The sequence below is a fragment of the Falco peregrinus genome, chromosome 5, assembly GCF_023634155.1.
Source record: "Falco peregrinus isolate bFalPer1 chromosome 5, bFalPer1.pri, whole genome shotgun sequence".
In the NCBI taxonomy this organism is placed as follows: Eukaryota; Metazoa; Chordata; class Aves; order Falconiformes; family Falconidae; genus Falco; species Falco peregrinus.
Window position 1 is genome coordinate 16,495,982 of NC_073725.1, and position 21,278 is coordinate 16,517,259.

Here is a 21,278-nt window from a genome sequence, read left to right on the forward strand (position 1 = left end):
CTGGATGTGCAGGGGAGGGAAAATATATCCAAATCCTAACAAAAATCTGCCTAGTAGCAGTGCTGTGAGTACCTGTAACTGCTGGTACTTGCTGCCCAACTGCTTATCGTAGTCTTGTCTTCCATTTTATCTTTGTAATTCAACGTAGAAACCATGTTTTTTCTGAGTCCTTGATATGCATCATGTACTTTCAGTTGTTCATAAAATAATAATGCTAGATGATATGTGGTTTAGTTTCACTACGGTTTCTGGTGAGCAGGTACCTTCTTCAGAAATACCACCATGCTGTTGTACTTGTCCTGCAAGGTGATCAAAAGAACGTTCAGGGATCCCACCATTTCTTCTGTCTCTGAGTAATGAGTTTGTGAAGGGTCTGCCCTGGTGGCACAGAACACAAGAATGCTTTTATCTTAGGGGCTGAGGCTCAGGTCATATTATTTGTCTTTGTTTTCTTTTTCTCATTTAATGAAAATGTATTTTTTCATATAAGAATAATGGTACTGAGTTTGACTAAGCTCCATCTAGCCTTGTATCATCTTTTGAAGGCAAGCATATCTGATCATCTCTTTCTGGGTTTAAGCACCTAAAACTCTCAGGTGAAGTATTTTGTTCTTACCAAGTTGAGCTGAAATTTCAGTGCTTTTAAACTCTTTCTAGTAGAAGAGACTCAGCTTTGACTGCAGATTCAGCTGCTCCCTGCTTGCTCACCATGACTTGGTTTGGAAAAAAAACACACCTAAAACTCTAAATCTCTTACTCTGCAGTGCAAACTGTTGTACAGCAGTTGAGATTATTTAAAAGCATCAGCTCTCTTTGAACAATCTTGGCCTGTACTCCACAGCATGTTTTGATTTAGGGGGCTACTTATTGTCAGGCTGTATGCCTTTTGGTGCAAAAATGTGATGGTAGTTTGACTTGGAAAGAATGTTCCTGTTCTTATGAAATACTTAGGTTTTTTCTGCTACCTGTTTTAGTGTGTTCATGCAAATTGGCGAAACCCCCTGCTGATTGCAAGTGTCAAAATGTGAAGTAAATGAGGTAAGCAAGTCTAAAAGGGGTAGGGGTTTTGTTTGCAAACCTTCATGATTCAGGACAATTGCCCATTGCCTGAGAAATGTTAGGAAGAAATTGCTCAAAACCAAAGGCTTGTTTTTAGAGTAATGCATTGCAAAGCTGTTTTCCTCTTCTGTGGAAAGAGATGAAACTTTCTGGGCTGTGAGTAAAAGAGTGTGTATGGTTCGTGATGTCTTGTGACAATGCAAGAAACGTAGCAATGAATACACACATTTTTGTGTCTATAATAATGAATACACAGTTTCATTGTAGTATTTTTTATCTGCAAAGTGCCTTGTTTTAAAGGAGGGCAGTCTTGATTTCTGTGTAGCAGATGCAACAGTTGGATTCGCCAAGATCTCTGACAAAGCTGAAGGCTTTAAAAACGGCTTCTTTTTTTTTTTTTTTTTTTTTTTTAATGGAGAAGGATAAGGGTGCTACAGCCTCTTTTGGGGATATCTGCTCTGGTTGATAGTGGTTGGGCTACTACTACCCAGTTTAAATCTGCAGCCCAATATGGTAAGGAAGCCAGTGCAGACGGTGGAAGCTGTCTACTAAGCTACAGGTAATAAAACATGGGATTTTTCTAAACAGAACCATTGTCTGCGTGAACACTGCTGGGGCCAGTTGTGTTCTGCCCCCATACACCGCAGCCTGTCTGTGTGGGACCCTCTGCATTTTTACTGTCACAAGGGCATGTCTGGCTGATGGGTCTGTACAAGGTCTCATGTACTGGATCCTCAGCCGCTGCTCTTGTTGGAGTACACCCATCTAGCTTGTGCAAGTCACTGCCCATGCAGATATGGCTTTTTCTGTGAAGGATCTCACTGATCTATTTTTTTTTTTTCACTGTTGTGTTGTTTCACTTTTCCTAAAGCAGTAATTTTGCGGTCTTGTGGCTTCAGGTCTAGAAAACATAGCAGATTTTTTTAGGAGGTGTCACCAAAATGAATATTGATACTAGCTACCTATTTGCTCCATTGTTAGCTGTTGAAAAGCTGATACTACCTATTTCTTTAGAAGTGGTTAACGTTTCTAGAGCTTTTTTTACATTTTTTCAGGAACATGGAAGCCTATACATACACAGTGGTTTATGTTGGCATGACAGTTCATAAATTTGGGCAAGTGACCTCTTGAAAATCCAAGCCACCTTCAGTCACATCATATTATGACTGAAGTCTTTATTGTGAATTACCTTACAGAAAAGGTGGGCGTTATTTTTCTGACACAATTAGTAGTTCCCCTGTGTATGTACAAACCTGTTCTTGAAAGTTTAGAGAAAAAAAAAAGTATATATTCTGCAGAACCTTGGATATTTGGTGCTGACCTTGCTTTCTCAGTCTCTGACACAAATTGTTAAGTAACTATCACTTAAGAGGTGCCCTTTCATGAACGCTAATTTGATGTTTTATTGTTTAAATTTTATTTACATAATCCCATTTTGTTAGAGTCTACAAAGTGGTGTAGTTTTTTACACTACAGAAGCAACAAAAGTTCATTTGCAAGGCAAATTCTCATGAGCAAAGTCCGTAGATTTCAAAAAAAAGAAAACAATAAAACCCCCTTTTTCTGTCTGTTAATCTTCCACAGTAACACTCATTACTGAAATTTTGCTTCCAGTGCTAGCTTTTTTCTAAATTCTGGCATATTCCTATGGTTATGTGGGATAAGGTACTGATTGAGCAGTGCAGTGGATTTATTCTGTTAGTTTTAATAAAGACTAGTGTGTTAAACAAGACAAATCCATGAGTTCTTTCTACAATTTTTGTTTACATGAGAACTTTGAAATTATTTCCCCCATCAGAATCAAATTAGTAAGAGTTCAGAGTAGAAGTAATGAAATGTATGTCAATAACATTGAAAAAACTCTGTGCTTACTCTAAAATAGTTTTAATATGAAGTGGAATCATGATGCAAACAATAGCATTGGTTAAAAGGTGTAGATTGTTAGCTAATGCAGCTGCTGCTAAAAATCTATTCTTTCCAGTGTTCAGATTTTCATGGAAGCAACCAAACCATAGAATGGTTTGGGTTGGAAAGGACCTTTTAAAGATCATTTAGTCCAGCCCCCCTGTACTGAGCAGGGACATCTTCATCAAACTGCCTTTTCAAATGCAAAATGTTCTGCCAGTGTAGACACAAGAAGATGGGCATCCTACTTGGGTGACCACTTCGTTGGAGAATGTGAGCTTAAGCTGGAGAGCAAGTTAATAGGTTTACTCCATGTGACTGTGGGAGAGGAGGTTGTGGTGTGCACATTCATGCAAAAAGCCAGAGCAGGAGCAGATGGGAGCCAGCCTCCCCAGGGGGTGGGGGTGGGGGGGGTGTTGGGGTTTCCCTAATATTTCTGAGGAAAGGAAGCGAATACTGACCTGTGTTATGCAAGGATGGGTTGGTGAAGCAGAACTGAGGAGGAAGCAGCCTAAATCCAAACTTCCTTTTTCTTTCCTTTTGTGGACTCTTCAGCCCCTTCTCTGTAGCATTGCAGGTTTTTGTATGACACCTCATGCTACGGGTTTCACTTTTCTGGAAAGTGTAAACAAGATTTTTTTGATAGCAAGGGTAGACCTGTGCTCTGCAACTTCTTAGCACTCTTTGTCTGCAGGACCTTGCAATCACACAGCTTTATTTTCTTTCCATTCCTGGTGCTTGTGAATGAGCAGCAAGGGCATAAGCAACAGGAAAACCCATGCTTCTCTTTGTTCTCTATGTGTTTTTTACAGCTTTCCCACATACTTTGGTAGTGGAAAAGACAAGTCATTCAGTCTTACTTGTGGTCAAATTTCAGTTTACCAGTTATGAGCAAGTACAGAGATCAATTGTGGTCTGTCTTCACTTTAAGACACTTTTGTGTTACTACTAGCTGGTACTGCTCTTATTTGTGTGTGATGGCGACAGGTTAAAAGTCAGGGAGGGACCCTTTCTTTGATCTACCTGCCCAAACCACAGTGCTTCAATGGAGACATTTTAAGGAGTGCAAAGTCCCTGTGCAGAGAGAGAAATACGCTTTTCCTGCAGGGATGTCCATCCGTTGTTTCAATCACTGTCCCAGGTGCAAAAGTCTCTTCCTGAACTTGGATGCTTGGGGTTTCTCAGAAAATGCTGATCAAATGGCACTGGCCTTTTTTGAGCAGAAGTGTAGATCTGATAATGTCAATCTTCCTTCAGTCTTTGTTGTCTTACAGGTTGCTGGCAGCACCGAGTGTACCTTTTATGAGGGTTTCATATCTGTGGAAATATCAGATTCTTGCAGATCAGATTCTTGATTACTTGCTGTAGTTGTTAAAAGCAAAAGCAAGGAAACAAACTTCCTGGAATTTCAAAAAATTTGTAATGCTTTAGTAGTTCTTATTTTGCAACACCTGAAATAACAAAAGGCGTGCAATATGCAGTTACCGAGGTATGTATACTGAATGCATGCTGGTACTTGTTTTGAAACAAGAAACCAAAGCGCAGAGAAACTTCAACCCGTCGAAGATGACCTGAAACAAAAAAACAAAATGAAAAAAACAACTGGCACAAAAACTAAAGGAGTCTGATGCATTGATTAATCACTTATTTGGGCTGCATTTACACAGAGGGCGATTTTTTTTTTTGTCACATGCAAACAGGAATCCTTGCTTTCTGATGTTCTAAGACAGACAACACCATCTGTGCCAGCAAAGAACATCTTTTACTGGAAGATGGCGTTAGCTTCGTCTTCATCCACTTACCTTCAGATACCCTTCATATTAACCTGTGGTCTTCCTTGCAGAATCTGGATCCAGACAGGGACTTGCCTGGCTGGGTCATCTCAAATTTGACTACCAGAAAAGGCACAGTATGGGCAGCTCTTACCTGGAATGCCCCTACCCAACCTGAAATGTGAATCTTCCCCAGTGAGAGCTAGGAGGGCCCCGAGATTCTGACAAAAATGTGCTTTTTGCTCATAATATCTGAGCTCTTGTTCTGTGCCTCACCTCCCCTAGCTGGAAGATAGCAGCTTTTAAAAAAATAAGGCCAAGTGGCCAGTGATGCAGAAGCGAAGACATTAATTATTCTTTTCAGTAGAGATATACCATATACATGCTGCCATTTCTGAGAGTTCAAAGGAGGATCAGAAATAAAGAGGAAAGCCTGACTGTGGCCTGTGAGCAATATTCTTTTGAGGTGAGCATGTGAGGGTTGTGTGGAGAGATATGCTCTGCCAAGAGTAAGAGAACAGCATCATTGGTTGGTCATGCCAGTGGGACTTGGCAGGAGACTTGGATTTTGATGGTCTGGAACAGATGAAGGGCTTTTCTACTCTTGAGCCTCATTTCTGTGAGAAGTGTCTTTGACTCAGTGACTGTCCCATAAGATGGGATTTTGTTGACTTTTCTGATGGGTATTGCTGCTGCTGAATGACTGTGAAAAAGGAAATCATCCTGGAAGGATTGATCCCGGTGTCTCCTCCTTGATAATGCCTGCTCCATCAGGAGTGATTTCTCCATGACTGCCACTATCCCCTGCATATGTTATTGCTGTGTTACAGTAAGATGACTGCAGATATGACCAGCACTATATGACCTTTGAATGGTCTTATCAGTTATGCGAATGCTAGAAATCTCACCGCGGTTATATTGACTGTTCATTTCCAGTCTCCTAATCAAAAGTTTCTCTCATGCCTGGAGTAGTGGAGTCCTGTTGGGTTCTTTGTCAGCATTGCCTTAAGCTCCGTTTTGATGATACGGCCCTTGATTTCTACCTGTAAATCAAGTAAAATGGAAATGTTTGCGTAAGGGATGGGAATTAATATGGCTGTGTTGAGAGAGGTATTGGATAAAACTGGAGCTCCTGGAGGAAAAAGTGTGAGTGTAGATCCCTGCTGGCAGTTTTAGACTGGAAGCATCCTGGTAACAGATGAGCACTGTAGTGCCTATTGAATTGTACTCTCCTTCAGACTAGGTGTGCAGAGCTGGTGCTGGGACAGTGGAAAGTAGTAATAGTACAGGAAGGAGAATAGCAGTTCCTCACAGGCTCTCAGAGGAGCAGACTGGGAGGAAGCTGCTGACCATGATGCTGCTTCTGCACAATTAAAAGGGATGAAGCCATTTTTCAGAATAAAAGATAAGCATGTAATGTTTAGGGAGTTACTGTGGTGGCCTAAACACTGTATGAAAACAAACCAACCAACTTGTTTTTCACCGTTTCATCATAATTTGTATTTAATATAATTAAGCTGATTTTTCCCCTCATCTGTCTTTCTGTGATGTCTTAGCACAACTGAAGAGAGGACGCAGGCTGGCCTTCCGAGGAACCCTAATGTAAAATTGTGGGTTTAAGAATGAGTCAGCTTTGCTTCACTCAAATGTCTGTCCATTGCCTTTCATGGTTCAGTAGGTCTCATCATACCATCATTTATTGCTTGGAAACTCGTGTTCAGCTAAAATGACACTTTTGGTCAACTGACACTTTGAAAATCCCAGCTTTATTTTTGTCTGTATTAATACTCCTATCTCGTCCTTTCTTATTTCAAAGCCCTCTCTCAAAAGAGGAGTGGCAATATCCACTGTAGCTCGGGGCATGGGGGAGGAGGATTTGTTCCAGGTAACAGAGGAGAATGCCACCAAGGTTTGATGATCTCCCAGGGTGTGGGTTCCTGAGCAAATCACTTAAAGGTGAGCTCCCCCTTGCACCCAGTTCAGCAGACCTGCTCAGAGCACAGTTTTCAGAATGATTGCTTGTCCAGCACGCGCATTGTAGTGATAACTGGGAGGAGTGGAAGAGGTTTTCTGGACAGAGATGCAAAGACTGCATTCACCCAGAGGGAGATCTGATGGTGCCAGGCACCCTCTGCACCAAAGGCACGTGTGCGCAGGCAGCGGGGGCACAAAGCGACGCAAGGATGTGCAGCATCTTTGAGTTCTGCGTGGAAAAGGGTCTTTACGCTAGCTCTGTTTATGGCGATGCTGCTGGGTGCGGCCTGTGAATTCCACACATGAGCAGATTCAGCACCCTTCCCCACCAAAGGGTGTGTGCCCAGAGCCGGACCAGCCTGCAAGCTGTTGGCCATCTCAGTGCCATTCCTCAACACTGCTCTTAGCTCTGGCTCTCTCTTATCTCACGGTTTTCTCATCAAGGGCCTATGGCTTCCTTTTTGCTTGCTGACCATCGTTTTGCCAGGCCAGCACAGGCAGCCCTTCCCCTGGTCTGCAAAGATTTCTCAAAAGGACCTGTTTATTCTTATTGACTAGAGGAATCACAGAGTAGGACCAAGAAAAAAGTAACAGCGGTGTGCTGTCTGCCTTCCAGGTTAGTCTATGCACTCGAGTGATGAATAGCTCAACAGTTCACAGTACCTGTGCTCTCAGTATCACATCTGTGAGGACAATGTGCCATGCCAGCTTGGGAGTGACGTGCTGTTGGGTTCAGTGACATCTGTGAAACTTTGAAGCACCTAACACTTGCAATTTGTCATCCTCTTCCTTTTCAAAATAGGTAACGGATGGCTTTGCCCACCCCTTACAACAGTTTTTCCCAACTGGCTTACTCAGTGGCTTGTAAGGTTTTGAGTAGTAGTATTTTATTTTCTTGGGAAGACACTTCTTACCACAAGGAACATGTTCCATGGCTATTCTCATTATCTGCATTAATGCAGATCTTTACTTGTCAGTGAAGAACTGCTAATGGCAATGCATTCCCAAACTTAATTATGATGGATGTGTGTGTGTGCATGAGTATTTAAGTGTGCTGCTTTTTATTTTCAGTCTTGTGTCATGAGTGAGGTCACATGAAGGTGAGCTTCCACTTACATTTCTTATTAGGGTGATGAGAACAGTGGCACTGCAACATTTTTACTTTTCTTCTCCAGCCCTTTCCTGATGCATTTGAATGTCTTGTCTGGTCTTTGCAGCCATAGCTGAGTGCTTTGTTATTGATAGCCTAAGAAAAATAAGGCTTCCTGCTGAATGGTGGTTGTCCAGCAAAAAGACACGCTAGAAATATCTTGAGATACCTGTTTTTCAGCTCTTACTTTGTCTGCTACCACATTACTCTTAATTATTTTTGTGCCAAAATCTAAACATTGTTATGTGAGTTTCCTTCCTGTTCCAGATCTCTGATGAATGTCATGTAGATCTGTGAGTGGCTGCTTGGGGCGTCACGCTCTAAACCTTTTGCTGTTATCAAACGCTAGGATTCATTGTGTGTTTTCTAAGTTATGGCAGACGCTTTCTACAAAACCAGTGAATGAAGATTGAGTCTTGGGGTTAAGTACTTTTGGAACAAAGAACATTGACTTTAAAAGAAACACTTTTAACCTAGATGCTTCCAACTTACTCACACATGCTGGAAAATAATTTTTTAAATGCTTTTTTATTCAAAAATGTTACACATTTTCTATGTTAATTTTGGATAGCAATTCTGTATTTTAATTACAGTGATAAAGTAATTCAGAATGCCCATATATACACGTACACATAGGCATATGTGGTGACTTGGACACCTAAGAGAAAACGTGTCTATAAGACTATGTAATGCATTTGCTTTGCGTCTTTGTGCACATAAAGAATTTTTCTGTCCTTTTTCTTAATGATTGAGGGTGTATCCTCCCCTGAGATGAAACGTTTAATGGTAAGAGGTATTGTTAATAGCTTGCTAATAGTCAGAGTGAACAAGTCCTACACAAATCAACTGTAGAATAAAGATATGGTAATAACCATCCTATTCAAACAAATATATTTTCCAAATGCACATACTGATAACAAGCAGCTCTCTCTCCTCTGCCCCTCTGTGTAGGCCAATCTCTGTCTTGATGCTTGTGAAGAAGCAGCACAGCATATAGTGCTTTGCTGAAAGCTGAGGCTGCTGTTACGTCTGAGCAGTGATCTGTAATTGCAGCAGATAAAACCTGCACGTCTATCTCCCACATTGCACATCTAGGACACCTTCTGTCATAACATTCAGAAAATCTAGAAGCAGAAATCAAAGCTGAAGTAATTAATTATCTGGCAGTAGCTTATTGTGAAATGCATGTGCATTTGTTTAGCTTTTCAAAGTTCCTGCTTTTGTCAGTTTGTTTGGTGGTGAGTTCAGTGGCTGATCTGAAACACATTACAGAGCATCTTGATCCCCTGTGGATTGCGTGTGGAATGAATTAGTAGATTCAGTGTGGTAAGTGATGTGAACTCCGCACCACTTGCAAATAACTCCAGGTAACCGCCAGTTCTTAAAGAGCATCTTCAGGTACTTCTTAAATTTTTCTCCCATGAAGAAGTAGATGACCGGATTGAGGCAACAGTGAAAAAGGCCGAGGATTTCTGTTACCTGGAAAGCATAGTCCAGATTCCTGCTCGCTTGACAGTCTCTAATGACTCCCACAGTTTCCAGCACTTGTAAAAAAATAACAATGTTGTAAGGGGTCCAAAAGAAGAAGAACATGATCATGACAGCAAAGATCATCTTCACAGCCTTATTCTTTTTCTCATTTTTACAGTGAACTAATGTTTTAATAATCATGGAGTAGCAGAATGTCATAACTATAAAAGGGATTAGGAGCCCTAGAATGTTGATTTCCAAAGTGGAAAAAAGTTTCCACGTTGTGAAATTACCTGGATATCTCAGCTTGCAGGTAGTATAATTGTGTTCATTAAAAGATTCTCTAAATACAAGTTCTGGAACTGAGGCCGAAAGAGCTACTAGCCATACAACAAGGCTAGTAATCAAGCCATGGAAAGCAGTCCTTGCTTTCAAAGAAAACACTGCACGAACAATTGCTAGGTATCTGTCTATGCTCATAAGCGTAATAAAAAATATCCCACTGTAAAACCCAACCAGGTAGATCCATGAAATGATTTTACACCAGGGAGTTCCAAAAACCCATTGGTCTATCGTGAAATAAGACCAGAAGGGCAAGGATAAAACAAAGAGCAAATCAGAGATGGCAAGGTTTAGCAGGTACACATCAGTCATGCTCTTCAGCCTCTTGTATTTGAAGAGGACCACAATGACCAGAACGTTTCCTGTGAGCCCGACCAGGAATACTAGGGTATACAGAACAGGTAGGAAGGAGGCTGCAAACCTCTTGACGCTTTCCTTACTGCATGGTTTTGGAGCATCATTGTAATTATCGTAGTAGTCATAGAAGGTTGAGATTTCAACTTCAAAGGACTCTGTACTTGAAGAACTCATGTTTTCCCCCAGTTCCTGAGAAAGAAAGAATATAAAAATGCTAGTGACTTTCAGTGCCTGAAGACCGTGTGCTTACTCTGCAAGCCTGCATCACTAGCAGAGACTGACTGCCAGTTCCAGCACGCTTCTCATTACAGGTTCTCAAATGCTATTTAAGCATTATGGGATGCATAGGCACACTTGCAAAATATACTGTCCTTAACGTGCATGTGCATAGTCCTTGGAACACTGCAACTTGGATGTCAAGCACACAGAGCACACTGTTCAAGTGGTGGAGAGGAAAGCAAATAATAAGGAAAGGTACAGGCCACAGATATCAAATCAGAGAGGGAGGAATCCTTTGTGGGATAAAGTAAAAAGCAAAGGCACTATTCACAGCAGTTCAGGATTTCACCCGCTTTCCTAATCAGACAAACATCACTGTAAGAAGTTTGTCTTCATAAGTTGACCCTTCTAATGAAATTAAGCTTACTGAAAGCTGATGTGAGTTTTCAGTCAGTGCTGTTTTCTGTGGCTAACAGAAATGTGTCATTTTCATATGTACTTTTCTAATAGGCAGAGACAGAGTTTTAAGTGATGTTAGTTTGAAGTAACTAACTTGGACACAGTGCGATTATATTGCTTATGTATTACTCTGTGTGTTATTCCCATAACAGCGTCATTTTTTTTAGCCTACTGTACCAAAATTTTTCTAAGTCTGAGTTATGTTCTTCCCCTTTATTTTTTTTAATAGAAAACGGAAGAGTTGAGTATAGTCGCTTTAGTTGTCTTTGCGCCGTATGTTGTAACAAACATTAACTATCATTAACCTGACCCCTTCTGTGTGTAGGTAGTTCCAGGCATGACACCTCTCTGGCCTCCAGTTCCGTTCTGTTATACACAGAGAAGAATTTTATCTGAATTACGAGTCACAGGGTCAAAACTGTTTGACACCAATGGTCTAGACATGACAGTTTCCCAACAGCTGCACCTAGACATACCTGAATTTAATCTAGATTCAGCATAATATACTTAAATATTTAAAACTGAAAACATGCTCACAGAACACACATACACCCACTTCTGATGATGCAGGATTCTTTAAAACTGGTTACCTTAGCAGCAGCAAAAGGTAAATGAAAAAGCATTACATTCACGCACGTGATGAGTATACGATACACAACTGTTTCAGCAACTGCAGTTTTTTAATTTTACCTTTTCCTTCCTTCTCAGATGATGTGAAGAAGCTTCTTTGCTCTAAGTGTGCAGAATCATTTGCTTCTCACCGGGTAGCTCTGAGAGGCAGGTGCTGCCCACACAGTGATATCCAGCAGCTGCAAAAAGCAGATGTCACTAAATAGCTGCTTGTCTCTCTTAACGGAAACTTTGTACTTCCTTACAGATTGTATCACAAGTGCTTTTCTCCCCAGTGCTCATAAGAGCTGGTCCCTTAAATTCAGAAATAAATTTAAATACATCTTAATGTGTAAGAAAATGCGAAGTTCCCACTGAGAGCCTGATTACTGAGTTAAAACAGCTTCATTGTATGCAATAATCGTTAAAATAGATGTCACTAAGCAGCTCACATTCCCCAGAAGCCTTATTCTTTCTTACGGGTTGTAAAATGCATCTTGACGTTTGATTATTCTATTCTGCAATTACCTGTAGTGAGCAAGAGGAGGAAGGCACTTTGTGCGTATGTGGAAGGGGTGTTTCTAGTCCCCCTCCTTCAGATAACTGATTTTGCAAATTATGCTGTGTACCTGTAGAAGAAATGAGCTGTATAGATTTAGTAGGGAAGGCTCCTTTTATTCATTGTTGTTTGATTTTCCTAACTCCTATTTACCTTGCTAAAAAAAGAAATGAAGGCATGTTAAATTCATGCTAACTTTTTGCTTGATGTCTCCTGTAGCAGGTTTTATGTACAGCAAATCTACTTCCTATCGCTGGCCTGGCACAAATGGTCGTAGTGGTCAGAATACCATATAAGAAATAGCATGTGTGTGCATGACAGTGTAAGGGCAGAGGGTGCTGAGGTTTGCCATAGTGCTTGTCACAGGGGGAAGCTCAGCAGCTTTTATGAACTTCTCCTGAAAGTGCAGTGGGCCCTGTCTGTCTTTTGGGGGATCCTGGAAAATGAGAAGGGAGCACAGAGGACATGTGCTAGCGAAATGGGATGATTTAGGGTCCTGCCAGCAGAACAGCTGTGCTAGTAGCTGGCAAGTGCTGCTCTCCTTTATGTTACAGTAGAGGCCAGTCAAGAGGAAGTAAAAGCCATTTCTCAACAGGGGAGGCTGCTTGCTTGTTCACAGGGGAACCTGAAGAGACACAATGAGAAGCAGAAACATGAAAGCTACAGGAGGTGGCTGGGAGGGTAGAAAGCATCATAGATCTCAGTCCGGGAGAGGCTGTATGTCTTGTAGTTTGACCTCCGGTGTTACTCTGCACACGGGTATAGCTTTTGTTCAGTTATGCTGTGTTGCTATTCCGTATGCCTCTGACGTTGTTACTCTGCCCAATGACTTCCATTTGGCTGAAGTGTTTCTTCCAGAAAAGCTTGATGTAAGGACAGCATGAGATGTGGGACATATTGGTTTCATGTTTCGCCAGAATAAAACAATTGTATGGGAAGTAGCTTCTCAGTCATCTTTCACAGGTTGTATCTGTATTTAAGTCTGTCGCTGCGAGATGTTCCTCCACTGCAGGGTATTGCTCTGCAGATCATATATGTCTTCTCTTCAGTTTGCTAGCAGACCTTTAAAGATGTCAATATCGCGTGAGCAGGCAATGCTGTGGTACCATTTTCATCAGCTCTGCTCAGAGAAACTAGAAGCTGTTCCTGTTGCTGCTGTTGTGTCTGTCCAGGGGCCTCACTAATCTCTTCTTTGATGTGTTCTCGTACTAGGGGCACAAGTTCAGCTCTTCACCCACAATTACAATGACCAAATCTTTCTTTAAGCATCTGCTTTTCAGGAAAAAAACCACCTTTTGCTCTGCAGGCATTGTTCTTTCTTAGTTTGGGCTGTAATGTTTTTGGCTTGGTAAACCACTATGCATCTGTGTGCTTATCTTGTCCCGCTCAGTATTTTCTACTCCATCAAACTAGGCATCTCCTTTGAATTTCATCAATGGTAGTTTTTTCTTGATTTCCAGATGAAGTAGTGAATATAAGTGAATCCAGATACGATCTCTTTTCTAGCCTGTAAGAACACTTCTTAGTTAAGGGATGATTTCCCATCATCAGCTACCTCTTGAGATCTGGTGACCTGTCCATAGCACACATGCCATACTTCAGATATGCTTCTGATCTTTCAGTCATACTGGTAGCAGGGACCAAAGTCTGCATCCTTATGAATGCCAGTTTGGCACTATTCATACGACAGTGGCCTGAAGAAAGGACCTATCTGACATACTGCCTTTTGCTTAGTACTAGAATTCCCAGCAGAGAATGCTTTCTAAGCAGCTCTTTGTATCTGCTTGCTGCCTTGTGGTGAAAGCTGGGCTGCTACCACCGGAGGAGTAGGGCAACAAAGGCTCCTTCTCGCACACCTGTGCGACTGTGGTGAGGTGGAGACGAATGGCTGGACCACACTGTCTTGCAAAGCAGCGGCTGTGTTGGAGAAGCCTGCCATACCAATGCATTTCATCCTGCATAAGCAAATGAGAAGGTCTGTCTTTGTAAGGAGACTCGGCAAGAGGGGGTGTCTGCAGAAAGAGGAATGCTCTGCCACAAAAAGAGGAGAATGGTTGTGGCTACAGATGGTGAAAACTTCGGATATGTGAACTCCAGAAAATGAAGCTAAAAAAATACCTGCTAGTCATGCAAATCAAGAAGATAAAAATGAAGCCTGAAACACCTGATAGTTTACAGATGAAAAGAGCCCCTGGGAGAGCCCGTGAGGAAAACTACAGAGAAGACAAACATAAAGGAAATCTCTAAGCAAATGAGATGATGCAGAAAATGGATGAGAGGTGTTGTGAGTGAAGATCCTGCAATGGCTTGGAGAGAAAGAGGAGTGAAAGGGACTAAGCATAACTGTAGTCCATAGTAGAGGAGCTCTGAGTTCCCTTCTAACGTGGCAGCATGTCTTTTTTTCATCTCCTATTTGGTGAAGAAGAACCTGGCACAGACTAACAAAGGGGGAATAGCAGGAGGCAGCAAGGCTATGAGGAAAGGGGGAAAAGGATCTCGGTGAGATGTAGAGGATGTTGCTGTAAAACTGACAGATTGGCAGGGGAAGGTGAGAAGAAAGAAGTCGTCTTACCTCTTTGCTAGATGGTATCAGGTATGTGGCACTGACCAAATAAATCATGAGAGTGTGGAGAAGTGGACCAAACCTGATTTGCCTGACTGGGAGGAGATTAACCTTTTTTATGGGATGGAGAGAGGCACGTTAAAACCGACAGAAGGGAACTTAATAAAAGCAAAAGCAGAACAACCCACACCATGAAAACCTTGCTTCTCAACAAAAGATATTTCAGCCACTCCCACTTTTACGGAAAGTCTTAGCATTAACTTGCCATTTTACAGGATGCTTAAGAGTCTTGCCCAGGGAAGAACTAGAGATGGATGTTTATCTAATCTGCTAGTTAGGCTGTAAGATACCACTGATACGCCAGTGCACCATCCATTCCCTCTGATATCAGTGTTGGCCATAGATGAGGGTTCGGAAGTGTTTATTAGAGAAGTTCTCATCCAGAAGAAACTGCCTCAGGAGAGAAGCAGGTGATGGTAACTAAAGATAGCCAACTATTGCATGAATCAGTATTTTGACTGATTGTGTGGATTGGCACAGGATCCAGGCCACCAGAGTCACAGCTGGATAAACAATTACCTTTCTCAGTAAACTGTTGTCTTTGTCAGGTGGCCAACCCCTTCTTGTGTGGTCAGGGTTTGTGCAGTTCTTTTGCAATTCCAGTGAATTTGAATCACAGTTTGCATATGTGTAGTTCCCACCCTTGCTCATTAGCAAAGTGTTTGTGCCACCTCTTCGTTGTGCAGTTCCTTTCTTTGTAATCTTTGCTTTATTCCATATTTCCTGTGCATGACTAAAACTGCAGCAATCTGAGAGAGAACTCAAAAAAAAAGGAAAATGAATTAATTTCCTGTCTACACGTTGTCCCAGGTGATTCACTCATAATTTACCTCAAATCTTTTTGAACATACAAATTCCCTTTGGCTGAGACAGCTGTTTGTGCTGACAAGTGAGAGATTTAAACCCAAAATGTCTTTTCCTTTCTCAATACTGTTAAGTTGCAATTCCCTGCGTTTTTTTCGTTCAGTGGTCCAGTCCTAGGAATTCCGTTGTTTGTGTCCACTGGCAATTCTGTGAATGGTATTTGCCGTGGTTTTCCTCAATGTGATTTGCTTTTTTTCCATGTGCTGTGCTCATAAAGCTGCTGTATTCAGAATTCCTCATAAAAAAGAACTGAAACTTCAAACCTCAGACATCACAGAAACAATTTGTATTTTACAAATGCTGAATTTTACTTTGTTGTGTTTTGTTTTTTTTACAGAATCACTGCTGCAAAAAACATGAGTTGTATTCTTCCTAAGTGTGAAATGAGACCATGAGGAACTTTCTTTGTCTTGTTCAGTGATCTATCAAATATTCCCAAGATGTTTCTATAGTAAGATGAGAGATTTGGGCTGTTTCCACTCTGAGGAGCAGCTGATACCTGAAATAATTTTTTTCTTTTTTAAACATCTCAGCTAGTATCTAACCATCACTACGTTGTCCCCGTTAAAGGCTGGTCTCTCCTAAGGAAAAAAAAAAAAAAAAAGACAGGGCAGCAGTGAGTAACAGAGGTCTGCTCAGGCCAGTCTGTTTGGTGCTTATTGCAGTGAGTTTAGATACAGAGGAATGATGGCATTCTGGCATACAGGCTTTGGTTTCTGTTTGCTTTGTGGTGGTCTCTAACACTGTAGTTGTTGGTCGTTTTAAAAAGCTTATTAAATGACTGGCCTTATCCTAAACATTTGCACAACAAGTATCTTTGCAGTCTCTCCTGCCATGGTCCTTACACAGCAGTTGTAACGCAATGCAAGCTGGTTAGAAAAAACAAAGTATTTGCAGAGGATCAAGACTGAGAAAGAACCAATAATTGCTCTTATAAGTTAGTCTTCTTTCTATGTTTGCTGAGACCCAGGAACTGCCATCACACAGTAAAAGCCGTTTTGCTGCAAGTCCTCTTCAAGACAAGCTGTACAGCCAACTTCCATAGTACTCAGTTCGCTTTTATCCCCTTAGTAGCAAGGGATACCATTCAGGGCACTGAAATAAAACTGTGATAGCAACAATAAAAGGTTTTCATTGGAATTTCTCTCTCGTCTTGCGATTTGCAAGATATTCTGATGTGTTCTGTGAATCATTGATGAAACTGCTTGTAGCAAATGTAACATCCACAGACTCTGTGGATATTAGATTTGCTCTATAGCAGGCAAATTTAAAAAAAAAACAAACTCAAGAGAAATTGATATTTCTTCCAGCAGCAGAATGTAGTGACTAATTTCTTCTTACTTTCCATAAACATATATTCGCACTGTGTTTGTTCATCAGTGACTCCAGTTGCTGGCCTGGGGTGTCCTCCTTAAATGACTTTTTAAATAGCCCAGTGTTTAATAATACCACCCTCTGGTGGAAATGCAAAGAAACCATTGACACTAAAGAAGGGCAGAAGCAATGGCAGAGCAAGCTTAGGACAGAGGGTCCTGCATGAGCAAGGGTTATTACAGGGGTAGTGAGAGGTTATGGTGACTCTGGAAATACTTGGCTCCAGGTGCTGTTAGCCTTGTGTAAAAAGATGTATGCCACTGCCTATAGCTGCCTTTTCTGGATCTGACTTACCTTAAACTCTGGCCTGTGCATTCACTGTCTTTATGGTATCTGGTATTTTGTCCATCCCTTGCACAGAAGCCTTCTGAAACCTGAGCTACCTGGAGGATCTGGAGAGCAGGGACCAGCAATGAGACCAAGAAGAAGGAACTTAACAAGAGACCAAGTGGTGGTGAGCCTTAATGATTCAAATGAGAGTTCCCTTAGAAAAAATCGGCTAACAGCAGTACAAGGGTACATATTTCCTAAGACAGGACCATAAGGAGGAGAGGGGCTACAACAAAGCAAAGACTCACTGAAGAGGGGCTCTGAACCACTCAGCGGTGATAACCTGATCAAATTTTAGTCAGCTTTAATACTACCATTTACAAAATAGACAAACCCAGCTTTGAGCTGCCTCAGACCCCTTCCTTCCAGGCTAAAGAAAATGTGCTGGTGAAGGTCTTTCATCTTACTAGAAGGTCTGGTGAGACTCACAGAATGGTCAGGGCTGGAAGGGATCTCTGGAGATCATCTAGTCCAAGCCCCTGCTAAAGCAGGTTCTTCTAGAGCAGGGGTCCTCAAACTTTTTAACCAGGGGGCCGGCGCGCGGATGAAGTGGCAGGCAGTCATCTGCGGCTGCTTGGTTTCCCCCCCCAGCCCCCAGCTGGGGGGTCTGTAAATACCGGGGGCCAGATTGAGGACCCTGGGGGGCTGTATCCAGCCTGCGGGCCGTAGTTTGAGGACCCCTGTCCTAGAGCAGGCTGCACAGAGTCACGTCCAGGCAGGTTCTGAATGTCTCCAGCGAAGGAGACTCCACAACCTCTCTGGGCAGCCTGTGCCAGGGCTCCGTCACCCTCAGAGTACAGAGCGGTTTGCTCACATTCAGAAGGAGCTGCCTGTGTTGCAGTTTGTGCCTGTTGCCCCTTTGCTGTCGCTGGGCAGCACTGAAAAGAGCCCGGCCCCGTCCTCTTGACACCTGCCCCTAAGATATTTGTATGCATCAGTAGGATCCCCCGTCAGTCCTCTCCTCCAGGCTGAACAGGCCCAGCTCCCTCAGCCTTTCCTCACTGGGGAGATGCTCCAGTCCCCTCATCCTCTTTGTAGCCCTCCACTGGACCCTCTCCAGTAGTTCTCTGTCTCTCTGGAACTGGTGAGCCCAGCACTGGACACAGCACCCCAGATGTGCCTCACCAGGGCAGGGCAGAGGGGGAGGATCCCCTCCCTCGACCTGCTGGCCGTGCTCCTGATGCAGCCCAGGACCCCGTTGGCCACAGGGCTCGCTGCTGGCCCATGGGCAACTTGCCATCCACCAGCACTCCCAGGTCCTTCTCTGCAGGGCTGCCCTCTGGCAAGTCTGTCCCAGCCTGCACTGATGTGTGGGCTTGTTCCTCCCCAGGTGCAGGACCCTACATTTGCCTTTATTGATCTTCATTAGCTTCTTCTCCACCCAGCTCCAGCCTGTCCAGGTCTCACTGAATGGCAGCGCAGCCTCTGGTGAATCAGCCCCTCCTCCCAGTTCTGTATCACCCGCAAACTTGCTGAGGGCACACTCCATCCCTTCATCCAGGTCACTGATGAGTCAAGTTGACCAGGACTGGACCCAGTACTGACCCCTGGGGAACACCACTAGCTACAGGCCCCCAGCTGGACTCCGTGCCATTGATCACAACCCTCTGAGCTCTGCCATCAGCCAGCTCTCAGTCCACCTCGTTGTCCGCTCATCTAACCCGCACTTCTGAGCTTACCTATGAGGATGTTATGGGAGATAATGTCAGAAGCCTTGCTGAGGTCAAGTAGACAACATCCACTGCTCTCTCGTCTACCTGGCCTGTCTTTCCGTCATGTCCCTAGAGATGTCCTAGGGAGATGTCCCTAGGAAGGGCTGGAAGAGCAATTCCTGTGCATGCTTAGCCAGTTCCCTACCCCTGAGTGTTTTTAGGCCATTAGCACTAATGCTTGAGGCCCTCCCAGTGGGAAATGCTCCCTGTTGCTGTGTGCTCCTGCTATAGCCAAGTTAGGGTCTATATTGCTCAGCAATTGCTCTGGACAAACGAGATGTCAGTGGGCTGGGGACAAGAGTGGTGCAACAACCTGCTCCAGGTGCCTTTTAGACATACCATGTCCTTCTAGTTTGCTCCTACCTGGTTAGAACCTGGAAAAATAATTGAAGCTGCAGCTCAGAGTTTCAAGCAGTCCTTACATGTAAGGAACTGTGCTGGTTAAGTGTGTAGGAAATTGCACATAGAGATAGCAGCACATGTCTGGCACTAGAGGGAACTGTCTTGTCAGCAGATGTGTAGAACGAGCTACTGTTCTGCTTCCTCAGCTTCCTCATTGTCTTTGAATGTGCCCTGCAAATCATGGCCATTGCAAACTGTGCTGCTGTTTCTTTGTGACATAGTGTGGTGGGCTGGTGCCCACCAAAGCTGCCCTATCACTCTCCTCCTCAATGGACAGGGGAGAAAAAATATAACGAAAGTCTTGTGGGTCAAGATAAGGACAGGGAGATCACTCAGCAGTTACAGTCACAGGCAAAACAGACTTGACTTGGGGAAAGTTAGCTTAATTTATTACTATCAAAATGACAAAAAAAACCACTTTCCCCCCACCCCTCTCTTCTTCCTGGGCTTAACTTAATTCCTGATTTCTCTACCTCCTCCCCCCAAGTGGCACAGGGGGACCGGGAATGGAGGACCAGGAATGGAGGTTACAACACATGTTGTTTCTGCCACTTCTTCCTCCTCACACTCTTCCCCTGCTCCAGCGTGGGTCCCTCCCACGGGGTGCAGCCCCTCAGGCGCAGGCTGCTCCAGCGTGGGTCCCCCACAGGTCACAAGCCCGGCCAGCAACCCTGCTCCAGCCTGGGCTCCTCTCTCCACAGGTCCTGCCAGGAGCCTGCTGCAGCACAGGCTTTGCACAGATCACAGCCCCCTTTGGGCATGCCCCTGTTCTATCATGGGTTCCTCCACGGGCTGCAGGTGGATACCTGCTCCGCCATGGACCTCCATGGGCTGCAGGGGGACAGCCTGCCTCACCATGGGCTTCACCACGGGCTGCAGGGGAACCTCTGCTCTGGCACCTGGAGCCCCTCCTGCCGCCCCCTGCACTGACCTGGGGGTCTGCAAGGATGCTGCTCTCATGCATTCTCACTCCTTTTACACAGCTGCAGGTTTTTTTTCACAGATTCCCCGACCCCGCTTCTTAAATATGTTATCTCAGAGGCACTACCACTGTCACTGCTGGGCTCAGCTTTGGCCAGCGGTGGGTCCACCTTGGAGCAGCTGGCACTGGCTCTGTGGATGTGGGGGTAGCTTCTGGCATTGTCTCACAGAAGCCACCCCTGGAGCCCATTGCTACCAAAACCTTGCCATGCAAATCCACTACATATGCTGCTGGGTTTAACTTTAATGTAGCAATTGCAACATTTATGGGCTACATGCAAACTTCTTGTGGGAGAAATGCAGCTTCTTTCTGTTGTCTGCATTATCCCAGCATATGGACCTATATACAGCTGAACTGTTGGGCTGCAGCTGAATATGGAGCAGTGACAAATGAGTATAACTTATCAGAGACTTAAAATCTGAGTGGGGCGGAGAACAGACTGTCCTAGTTACAGCTTCAGTTGGTAAGTAGATAATATACCCTGTATAGTGAAAAAGCTGTGGCAGAGTCTTTGCTTGCATTCTCTGTCCCATTCACTAACCTCTGCCTTCAGCGATATAAAGTTAATGTGCTCACACTTGGAAGTTTGGTAAATGCAAACTGTTCTTCACAAGCAAACCATTTCCCCCATGTCCAATGGGAGCTATTTTACAGTATTTCTTTTAGAAGGGGAATGACAAATGCAACATATTAACTACAGACATTTGTGTATTGAATATTAGTGTAACAAACGTAATTATACAGAAACAGTTGGTGTGTATTCTTTTCTGCGTTGAAACCAATGTGTCAACACTGACACTGCAAAACCCAGGGCTTGAGGTTTGGGTGTGTATATGTTGAAAACCAAGCTCTTGCAGTAGTTAGCGATTGAATTAGGAAGTTCTTATTAACAATGGCAACAGAATTATTACCAGCTTCAACAGAAGCTGTATGTATGTGACAAGTGTCAAAAACCATCCTTTAATACTTACAAATTGTTCTCAATTTTATCTTCAATTACCAGATTTAAATTTCCAAATAGGAACTCTGGAATTCACAGGTTTTCGTTAGAGTTCCTGATGTCTTACAGAGTTAAGAAGCTGAAGCGCAAACAGTAAATCTTTGAGCAGGACTGGG

At 43.3% G+C, this 21,278-nt stretch overlaps 1 protein-coding gene across 4 annotated transcripts; it reads right to left on the reverse strand.

Annotated features, from left to right (window-relative positions):
* Positions 1–8,734: 8,734 nt before the first annotated feature.
* On the reverse strand, positions 8,735–14,767 carry LOC101923429 (C-C chemokine receptor type 4). 4 transcript variants are annotated; one of them, XM_055806893.1, is made up of 3 exons: positions 14,448–14,767; positions 11,398–11,516; positions 8,735–10,218 (listed from the first exon to the last, which is right to left on the reverse strand). In XM_055806893.1, the coding sequence occupies exon 3, from the start codon at positions 10,201–10,203 to the stop codon at positions 9,127–9,129; it is 1,077 nt and encodes a 358-aa protein (XP_055662868.1). In that variant the 5' UTR covers positions 10,204–10,218; positions 11,398–11,516; positions 14,448–14,767; the 3' UTR covers positions 8,735–9,126. The 4 variants fall into 4 exon arrangements, with proteins under 4 accessions (XP_055662868.1, XP_055662870.1, XP_055662869.1 ...); XM_055806895.1 differs by lacking the exon at positions 14,448–14,767 and adding an exon at positions 11,797–11,826; XM_055806894.1 differs by lacking the exon at positions 14,448–14,767 and adding an exon at positions 11,769–11,789.
* Between the last annotated feature and the right edge of the window lie 6,511 nt (positions 14,768–21,278).

Bases quoted from the DNA above. Each gene is read 5' to 3' on its own strand.
- LOC101923429 (XM_055806893.1), bottom strand. From the start codon at position 10,203: ATGAGTTCTTCAAGTACAGAGTCCTTTGAAGTTGAAATCTCAACCTTC.